The 11,387-nt window shown below is 33.8% G+C and overlaps 1 protein-coding gene across 4 annotated transcripts in view; it reads left to right on the forward strand.

Annotated features, from left to right (window-relative positions):
* Window positions 1–5,397: 5,397 nt before the first annotated feature.
* The window catches only part of LOC125865870 (GATA transcription factor 24-like), a 22,028-nt gene continuing 16,038 nt past the window's right edge, over window positions 5,398–11,387 (forward strand). For all 4 annotated transcript variants that reach the window (XR_007446415.1, XM_049546125.1, XM_049546126.1 and 1 more), the window contains exons 1-5: window positions 5,398–5,797; window positions 6,613–6,696; window positions 6,782–6,915; window positions 9,875–9,985; window positions 10,177–10,282. Coding sequence is in view for 3 of the 4 variants with exons in the window: in XM_049546125.1 (XP_049402082.1) it covers window positions 5,417–5,797; window positions 6,613–6,696; window positions 6,782–6,915; window positions 9,875–9,985; window positions 10,177–10,282 (816 nt within the window). In the remaining variant the exon portion in view is untranslated. The remainder of the gene's footprint in view (window positions 5,798–6,612; window positions 6,697–6,781; window positions 6,916–9,874; window positions 9,986–10,176; window positions 10,283–11,387) is intronic.

Here is an 11,387-nt window from a genome sequence, read left to right on the forward strand (position 1 = left end):
ATTTCGCTCTCTTTAAGGAGATTCAAGTCTACTGCGGCATAATCTACACTGATCCAATAGTAATACTCTTGACTTGTCCCCTCCAGAATACAACAATCCAACAACTTCGTACAACTCAAGTAACTCTGATTTAGTTGAAGAGTCTAAAGCTCCACAAAAGAAACGTTCCTTCAACATATAAATACTCTTTTTTGTATATAGTGAATATAGTTGAAAACTTAGAATATTTTCTTTGTTTCAACTCTCTCTTTCACTACTACCCACTACAATATTTTTTCACACATAACATCAAATTTGTGTCAATGTTATAGGTTCCAGTTAGGAAAATTATTGATCATCTCTTCATTTATGGAGAAATTACTAGTTTTGTTAGGGATTACTATGCTAGGGTAATAATGCTCAGATTACTCGTACAATAATTCAACAAGTAGGTGATCATTAGCGATATAATTACCAAACGTATGAGGTCGAGATTGAATACCATAGGGAGGGGTATAAGAAAAAATTCAATTACAAAGTTAAACCGTGAGTTAATCTCTTGTCGCAAAATAGTAACCAACGAGTAACATAATTTAAATCAACACTGTTCAAGTTATCAATTTAAGATGAGTTAGAAACTAATTTCTTATCAAGACAATAATAAGTTAACACGAGCAACAAGCAAAAAGGTAATCTATGAGTGTGCGGAAGAGGGTATTGATTTTCAATAAGAGTCAATGTGATTGCTCAACAACATCAATCTCACATGAATAGGCTAAATTAAGCTCAAGCACAAAAAATGCATTTCTTCAAGAGCTTTTTTCAAGCCTCTCATGTAGCACATGCAAAACAATCCAATGCCTTAACATTGATTTCTATTTTCAAGCAAATATAGCATTTAGCAATGAAACCCCAAATTTCTTTTTCCAAGCAAACTTAGAAATCATAGTTAATATGCAAGCATCAAACAAACTATCCACTTCATACATTCTTGTCCAAGCAAAACATGAAGATATAGACTAGATTTAAGTTTGCAACCTCAAATCATATATTAAAACATGACAATTAGTTTGTATCCATGTAAATCAATGTAAAACTGAGCAATACACAAAAACCAACTATTTTAATCGACACCAAACTTTATTTACACACCCCTAGAATCTAAAATTTAGCTATTCATAATGAAATTAACAGAAATTAAACCAAAAACATTATTTGTCATCAGGATATGAAAGCTTAAAGTTCAAAATTAAGAAACCCAAATCAAAACCCTCAAAGTTGAATTACAAATTTGCTTTACACTCAAAAACTCAAGATATTCTTCTCAATGGTAATTTCAGAGCATGGAAGGTGAGTTTTCTCTCTCTTCTCAGCTATTTATAGCTTCTAAAAATTAGCAAAAAATTTCATTCTCAAACCCTTCTAGTGATGTTAGTCGGGCTCGCCGACACATTCGGTGAGTCACTGACTACTCCTCTTCTCGTTGTTCCTTCCTTGCTTTAAGATTCAGGTATTTGAACCATAAATGGTGAGCTTGATAGGCATCGCCATTCTTGATCGGCGAGTCACCGAATAACACCTTTTCTCACCAAGTTGTTCTTGTGTTTCAGACAAACTTTCTAGCACTTACGACGATATAATCATCATCTAACCGACTTGATTGGCGAATCGTTGAACCAGTCAGCATCTCGTCGACTTGCTTTGAGCTTGTTAGCTTGGAATTCTGTCTTTTTCAACAAGCTCAGGCTCATTTGGCAAGTCGCCGAGTTTATCAGTGAGCTTCAGGTTCGCACTTTCTTTATTTTCTATGTTTTTGGCTTTTTTTGCATGTATTTGTCTTCACCTTGTCCTTAAGTCTTCATAACTATAAAACAACAATTAAACATCAAATATGGACATAAAATGACATTGGAGATACTATTTGTTGAATTGAAAAACCTCAAATGAGTCCAAAATCTCTAGCTCATCATAGGGCTACGGGGATTTTAGGTCAATGAATTCAGGTTAGACACTATGAAAAACTGATGGGATGCACAAAGTAATACTAGGTTGAGAGTGTTCTTCCAAGCTATGCCTAATATTATCTTATGGTTCTTATGGAATATGAGAAACATAGTCTTGCATAGAGGTTCTTATACAAGAAACAAGGTGATGTGGGCAATTAACTCTACCATTTCCAAGTTTAATAGGTTAAAATTTCACACAACTTGTACTAATTGGACACAAATGATAATCATGATGGAAAATTACACACCTATGTACTAGTGTAAAATTGTTAGGTGGATTCCATCTCCTAGTGGTTGGTTGAAATGTAATATTGATAGGGCTTCTAGAGGTAATCCTAGTTTTAGTGTTGTTTCCTTTTATTTAAGAGATCATGAATGCTCTCTAGTGGGTGCTAAAGGCTTCAAGATTTTTTATTCTACTGATTTGGTGGCTGAGGCTAGGGCTATAAGGGAAGGACTACAATATTGCCTAGAAAAATAATTTATCAACATTATAATTGAATCAGATTCATTGTCTATGATTAACATCATTAATAGAGTCTAGGAGATCCTCTGGAGTGTGAGCATGGAGGTCAACACCATTCACAAAATCAGAAGTGTAATCACAGTGAGAGTACAACACTTCTTAAGGGAGGAAAATACTCTTGCTATTTTTTTTTGCTAACTCAATTTTTAGTTTTGCAGGTACAGATGAATTTAATACATAATAGGAAGTCTCAAGTGCATGATGGAAAATAATGGTACTAGATAAAAGCAACACACCAGCCGTAAGATTTCAACAAACAAACACAATAAATAGGTACTATTAAGAGAGTATAAGAACAAGAACAACTTTACAAGTTAATAATTTGAGCTACAAAAGAGGATTCTGATGATTTTTGTTTGAGTTTCATTTTAAGCCTGAAGCAATTTCAATTGGTTGACAATACTTGCACCTAGTGAGAGCATAGAGGTGTTTAAAGGGTACTAAATCAGGGCATAAAAATATTAAATAAAGTTTCACCTAACCTAGTCTTGGTTAATTTAGTCTCAGATTTTCTTGCTCAAAACGGGTACAAATGTAATAATCAATTGAAATACCTAATCTTTTTATGGTTGTATCAATTTCATTGTGGGATTCAATCCATTGAAAATTGGATAATGCAATTGAAAGTTACCTTGATTGTTTCATCTATCTACTTAATTAGTTACAACAACAATAGATGAAGCCTATCCTCGATTTGAACAATCTGAAGGGAGTAATCGATCCTAAGAAACTATTTTAAGTCATAATGAAGAGTTTACTTACCTGCATCTTTGAAGCTACATCAATCCATATTGGTTATGCTATTGAAGAGTTTTGATCGACTAAACAAATTGATTAAGGATCTAGAAAAACAATTCACCAATATTATAATTGAACTCTCCAAAGATCAAATCCTGATGAATTAGTTTCATGCAAAGCTTTACTCCGTAAATGTTGTCAACCTATGGAAGAATTGAGTACTAATTTTGTGAAGAGTTTACTTGAGTGAAATCAGTTGTAGATGTTGAAGAACAAATCACTGAAGAGCATACTCAACTGGTCTGATCGGACATTGTTGAGAGAACTTAAATCTCTTCAACTTCCAATCGATGGCTTCATAACTTCACTTTCCACTTCTAGAATTTTCCTTTTGTTTCCTATTTCTTATTGCATGTTCTTTTGTTTTTAGACTCTGTCTTTAGATTTTTTTTATGGGCTTTGACATTTTGTGCTAGCACTTTTGTACATATTTTTTAATTAAACTCTGACTCGTTTACGTCTTTAAGCTACAAAAAAAAACCTTTAAACATAAAATTTAGCATTATTTATATAAAATTCAATTCATTTTTTTACATTATCAATACATGTGTAAATTATGTGATAATTTATTTGTTATTTTATTTGAAATAGAATGTGGAAGTATATAATAAAATTCATATGCTATATATACTATATACAATATTATTTAAAATAACCCTAAATAAAAGATGTACTAGATTCATAATACATGTAAAAAAATTATTAACTGACAATATCTTTTATTTAATATAAATTAATATCTTATTTGATTTGTTAGGTAAACGCTGGTTTTATTTAATATAAATTAATACACTATACAATTTTTTAGTACAATTACACAACAAATCAAACATCTCATAAAAGTACTGCATTACAAAATCATGCATAACAATATTATTTTCTGTATTAATAATTCATGCATAATAATATCCACCCATTATTTTCTTCTAAATCAATGACTCTTGAGAACACATTTGTATAAGAATTGTTATTTTGAAAAATAGTATAACTATAATTAAAACATTTGAAAGTTGAAAATTATATTTAATAATAAAAACTTCTTAAAAATATTTTTCAAATTTCAAATTTAAAATCAAAATACGGGTCTGTTTGGAAATCCACCAGGTAATTGGAATTGGTGTAATTACTAAGGTAATAATTACCAACTTAGTAATTACACAACATAGTAATTACGCTGACATATTTGTTTACCACAGTGTAATTACAAATGTATTGTTTGGTTACATAAGTGTAATCATTTAAAAATTTAAGGTTATATTGAATTTTTAAAACAAAATTAATTATTTAAATAAAAAATTTATATTAGACAAATAAGGGCCTTTATAAATGATATTAAATATTTAAGATATATATTGTCTCTTGAAAAAATATTAATTAATAAACATATGTTCTTAACTAATATTATAAAAAATAATTTATTTGTATTTTTCAATTGAGTATATTTTAATTAAATTAATCATAAAAACTAAAAGTACATAATTTCTATGAACATCATGAAATGCATGTTTGACAAAAAGATTAACATTATAAATATAATGTCATAAAATTTTAAAACATTTGCTAAAAAGATAATATATCAAATCTAACTTTAAAAAAATGGCTTGTAATATAAAATATTGAGTCAATACTCCTAAAACAAATTAAATTAAAAATATAACATAAGTTCTAAATTCAAAACAAAAAATTTAACATAATACTCTTATGTCAAATTTCAACATAACATACATAAATATGATTTAAAAGATAAGAAAAACGTAAGTTTATAACTTTATTCAACAATGAATTCTACTTCAATTTAAAAATTATTAGAATACTAACAAAATTATACTAATGATTATTTTTAGAAGATACGGAAAATTGCATGGAATCACATGAAGTAAAGGTTGAGAATAAGAAGGAAATGAAATATAAATAATAAAAAAAAATATTAGAAAATATAAGGATAATAAAAAAACAATTTAAAATAATAAAAATATTACATTAAAACGAAAAAAATAAAAACAAAAATAAAAGAAAGAGATTAAAAAGTAATCAACTTGTTTCCAAACAGGCCCTAAGCTAAAATAATCTCCAAAGTAATACTTATATAAGGATTTTTCAGGGAGTAATGACAGGGATTAGAGACACGATGTACAGAAGAGAAACAATGACCGCAGCAGTACAGAGAGAGGGAGAGCAACAAACTCATTTCGCCGACGACGGTGACGACGATGACGTCGCCGGCGGTGGCAGTGGCGGTGGAGGAGGAATGGAGTCCATAGAAGACTCTTCTCATCACATTGGCTACGACCATAACCACCACGGGCTCCATAACGGCGCCGATGGTACCATGGCTACTACAGCGGCGGCGCTGAATGGTGTGGAAGGCGTTCCGCATAACTCTATGTATGTCCCTGGCTCGGAAATGGTTGGCGGAGGAAGTAGCGATCAGCTTACGCTGTCATTTCGAGGCGAAGTGTTTGTGTATGATGCTGTTTCTCCTGAAAAGGTGCTTCTTTGATTTAAGTATTTCTTCTTGTTCTAGTACAAATAATTATGCCTTTACATGGGAATCTTTATCGCCTTTTTTGCAGTCTGTTTAGTATTAGGTCGATACCACGCGGACCACTTGGTTTCTAAAAGCGTAGGATAAACTAGGGTTTTTAGAGAGTCTATTGTACATAAATCCAGGCAGACATTCCCCATCAATAAGGTCTTTGTTTAGTATATTCATGGATAACATTACACGGTTTCCACAAGGACTGAAAAACACTAAGTTTTGTAGGACTTAGAAGACCAGGCAAACACCTGCTTTAATGGAATGAACGTGTCCAAACGAAGCAAAATGTATATTGAGGATCCATATAACCAACTGTAACTAGCTTGGGATTGAGGTGTTGTTGATGTTGCTTTTGTAATTGAGGTGATTCAAGACTTGGGAATTGGTAATTTCTAAGATTCGGTTGTATGTGAATGATGAGTTGGTATGAAAAGTTGATTAGCCTTCCAAGTAAGGAGGTCAACCAAGGTTTTTGCTTTTCCAAATATAGGAGTGACTCTTAAATTTAAGAACTTTACGGAGATGGGTTAACTTTTATCTAGCTTAGTTTGCTTGAATTGCTGTCTGCTTATCAACAAGCATCGTGATGAATCAATCTTGAAATCAATTATGCCTCAATCCCAATGAGGTCAGCTAAATGATTATTCTATGATCTTTTCCGCTCTAATTAGGTCCTTTTTTGTTGGAAATGGTGAATAATTTTGTCATTAAGGCAATCACTATATGGAGAAATAATGTTTTTTTGGGTCTCCGTTGATTTTCAGGTTCAGGCGGTACTGCTGCTGTTGGGGGGATATGAAGTCCCTGCTGGCATCCCTACTGTCAATATGGCTTCCCAGAGTCATAGGGTATGTATTTTTACTCCCTCCTGTAGTGTTCTGCTGTTACACTGGATTACAATCATTTATGGTTCTTCTCTTGCAATTTCCCTAGGCTTCAAGTGAAGGTCCTGGAAGATTGAATCAACCACAACGGGCAGCTTCTTTGAGTCGTTTTAGGGAAAAAAGGAAAGAAAGATGTTTTGATAAAAAGATCCGATATACTGTTCGGAAAGAAGTTGCACTTCGGTAATATAGCTTTATTTATTTCCTTAAAGATAACGTTGGAAGTGTTGGATAAATGAAATTCGACCATGTTTGATGTACCATGACTAATCAGTAGTTATCTCCACCAATTTTTGTTATGTCTCTAATTTAACTTACCTTTAATTTAGTTGGAATTGGAGTATTAAATACACTTATTTGATGCTTTACATTCGTCACTTTTTGTTGCTCTAGATAGCTATGTGGAGTGTGTGAGGAAACAAAGAATTGCCTGAAACGTTAGCAAACTGTTTCCATATGCTTCATAGAAGAACAGTGACAACTTGTCCCTTGTAAGGCATATTGTTATGATACCTTTCTGCTAGTTCCTCATCTTACTGAATGCTAGAAGTTTCTGTTATTGCTGTGCTGCTAATTGTATGGTATAAATGAGTTCAAGTCTCCTGCTTTTAAGTTGGAGTGGGTAAGACTTAAAAAGAAGAAGCTGGAGTGAGTAAGATATATATCAGTTGTTTTTTCCTTTCCCTGATATATCAGTGGTTTATTATTTACTTAGTTTTAGACTTTTAGGGATAATTTCAAAGACCTCCCCTCAGGTTTGGCTTCATAACTAAGTTGCGCAGACTCTTCACTTCTGATGCCATGTCGGATTCTCCAAAAATACACCACTTTTGGTGAATCCGACACGCACCCCTTGACATTATTGAAGAGTCTGAGCAACATAGCTTCATAATGCTTACCTCCCTCATGGTTTACTGATTGACACTCATCTCCCTTGTAAATAATAATAATTATGTATATTCCAAGTTTACCCTTTTGCAACTGTACAAGTTACAGCTCCTTTGGGGACTTTCTTCTTTTCCTCTTCTTTCCTAGTTTCCTGTGTTACTTTTTCTTGATTTATCGGATGCTTCTAACCTATTGCAAGATTTTCCCCAATTTACAGCTATCTAATTTTGTTGGTAAACAGGTAATGTACTAAGTTTCTTTAGTAGTGCTTGAAATTTTCCATCTCAAACTCTGAAAAACTTGAAAATCCGCAACTAGCAAATTTATGTTGACTAGGAAAGTATGGATCACTTCAAATTAAGGGCAGTTAATAAAGTTTGACTATTGTAAACTTGGATTATACATGACTTTTATTACTTAAAACTAGTTTGGTTACAAAAGAGATCAAATTAAGGAAGGCTGGTGTCATCTCAAACCACAAGGGAAATAAGTATTATAAAGGGAACTTGGAGGGAGGTCTATGAAATTATCCCTTAGTTGTATATATTTATTTTAGTATATACATTGGGTACTAATTTATGATTCCCTTGTTGAGATGAACGTACAGTAAACAAAACTGCAAGCTCTAAAAAACACCTTTTGGGAAATGGAGATACCACTAAGTTGTAAACATAATCAGTTCAGTTCTATGTAACATAACAAAAGATTAGAAAGTCATGGAAATATGCTATCTATCCAGAAGTGAAAAAAAGGAAAAACTTCAGCACATGCCTCTTAGCTCCAGATGAAAGGGATTCACTGCTGTAGATGGTGATGCTTTTGCCAAAGTACTATCCATCAAGCTGAGGAGGAACAGAGAATGTTATAGTGGCAGAGCATGGGCACCCCTCCTGAAAAATGAAAAAAGCAGATGTATTTAGTGAAAGTGAACATGAACTGAAAATTTAACCACAAATAAACCATTGCTTGACATGTGAACATGATAGTTTTTTTTCATGGAGAAGTGACAATGAAATAAGAGTATTAGGAGTGGGTTTTATGGACTAAATGGGTGGGTACGATATTAAGTTGGGTATAATAATTAAATTAGGAGGAAATTTAAGTGGAATAAATATATATATCCATGTAGGCATGCCACATAGGCACCACATAGGAGGATAAAAGCGGGGAGATGAGACTCAACCATCTCAAGGGCAAATATGTGCCTAAAGTTGGATGGTAGGGGCAAATATATCAAAAAAGTATGATGAAGGGCAACTATAACCCTGACTTCCTTACACTCATAATGGGTTCACAAATGCCATGACTGGATATGCACTTTCAGTAACAAGATCATTGGAGGAAACTTTGAAGGAGCTTAATGGCATTTGCATACTAGAGTGACACACACCTTGTCAATCTGTTGACTTGGTATTCGATTTGGTGGGTGGATTCTGGGTGTCAAGCTGGTCATGGTAATATGTGCAAACATTATATTAATGGTAGTGAATGGAATCTTCCATTGGCTTATCTCTCATGTAAGGCTTATTTTAATCTTCATTTCGCGGGCATGTCAATTTGGAACTCTCCTCCTATGGAAGTAAAATGGTTATTGCTAAAAGATGTTTGTAGTGACATCTAGTTGTGGGCTTGAGACAGTGTAAATGTTGTGAATGCAATATCTTCTTTTATTTTTCTTTCCCCATATGTTTTGTAGGTTGTGTTTGGCCATGGTTACAAGTTGTTTTTAAATATTTGTGAGAATTTAGAGTGGAAATTATTTTTAGGTGATTCGTCCCATTTGTCCTAACCTTGGTGGATAAAGTTTTCTGATACATGTTGTTGGTGGGAGGTAATATGTATCCCTTGGAATTAGTCCAGGTGCGCAAAAGCTGGCCCAGTCACCACCGTCATAAAAAAAAAAGAAAATAACTTTTTGATATACTTTTTGATATTTTTCAAATTCCTAAAAAGTTGAATTTTGAATTTTATAACCAAATTAGTCAACTCCAAAAATATAAAATAAAAAACAATTCACGGTCAAACACTCTTAGTCCAGTGATAAATTTTTGCTAGAGAGTTCTAGGGAGGGGTGGAGGATAGGAAAAAATTATAAGGTTACTTGGTTTTTTTGATTTTTCTGTTTGAAGCTCTAAAGTTCAGTCTTTGCCTATTTTTTGACGTGCAGGGTCTAGTTACGGTGGTCATTCAAAGTAGTTTTGGTCAAATTGATCTGTGGTCTATTGCATCTCACAGTTCTTGGATTTATTGTCAGGATGCAGCGAAAAAAGGGTCAGTTTACATCTTCCAAGACAGTATCTGATGAAGCAGCTTCTTCTTCTGCAGAGGGGAATGCAGGCTCTAGCCAAGAAGAACAGGAAACATTGTGAGTGTCAGACTTCACTAGTTCTGTAGTCGTTTGTGTTTCTGTTCTGTTGATTAAGTCAGACAGTAATAGTGATAACCTGTTGACCCGATATATACCAGAATATCCAAACTATATGTGGCGTCTAAGTTGAACTGATCAAATCAAACAAATGCAGCAGCTGAGATCTTATTTTCTTGTTGTCTCAACAGATGTAGACATTGTGGAACTAGTTCGAAATCCACTCCTATGATGCGCCGTGGACCAGCTGGCCCGAGGTCACTTTGCAATGCATGTGGACTTACGTGGGCCAATAAGGTTAGTATTGTGTTTGAAAACTATACACCTTGGTTTTTCCACTTGTCAGTTCACATGATAATTGTGTCTTGACATTTTGTTCCATTTATATGAACCTCATTATGTAAATAGTATTGTGTGTTGTGTTGTACTATTCTCGTTTTCTATGTTTAAGGGATAAGCAGTGATCCCTTGACCAAATTTTGGAAGACATTATTTGTTGATATGAAACTGGGTTAGGTAGGAAGGTGTGATTGGCACCCAAAGGTACGGCCTAGTTGTCAATGAAGTGAGAGGAGAACCATGAGGTCTCAAGTTCGAATCTAGTAGATGCAAGAAACAACTAAATGATTTCATTCCATCTGCCTAAGCCTTGGTGAACGGACTATCAAATACTTGTGATGGTGGGAGGTAACAAGTACTCATGGAATTATTGGAATACACAAGTTGGATAGGACACCCAACGTTTGCATTAATAATGCTAGCGTACAGATTCATTCACGACATTTGTGCATATATAAAAACAAATCTATCTTTATACCATTGCATCAATCGGGTTAAAACAGAATGACAAGATGGAACAGAATTACAACAATGTGTGTGCAAACTGAAAAGCATGTACCTGGATGGTCTTTAACCAGTGTGGCCGGCGCTGTGCACAACGTCAAAGACTGCATAGAAAGTTTCGAGTTTTTTAGAGATGAAGGTGTTAAGGGGAAGTTGCTGAGTGGAAGTAGAAAGAAACAGAAAAATAGAGAGGAGATTGATAAAGCATCGTCCTGGATGGTTGCTAGAGACTTGAGTCGGTGTTATGCACACTACAATCGCAGCAGAGAACTTTCAAAAGCATTCGAATCTGTTTTGCTATAAAAGAAGGTGTTAAGGGGAAGTTATTGGGAAGAAACAGGAAACACAGGGAGGAGATTGATAAAGCATCATACCTGAATGTTTTGTAGGGATGTGGGACAGTTTTCTGCCAACGTGAACGACATGAGAGGAGAACTTTCAAATTCAGTCGAGAAAGGTACTGAAGGAAAGATTGTTGGGAAGGAACATGAAGAACATCGGCGATTTGAACAACTTTAAAGGCTACGTATGCAAAATATCAAATTCTGCTGAAGAAGTT

Source organism: Solanum stenotomum, chromosome 5 (genome assembly GCF_019186545.1).
Source record: "Solanum stenotomum isolate F172 chromosome 5, ASM1918654v1, whole genome shotgun sequence".
In the NCBI taxonomy this organism is placed as follows: Eukaryota; Viridiplantae; Streptophyta; class Magnoliopsida; order Solanales; family Solanaceae; genus Solanum; species Solanum stenotomum.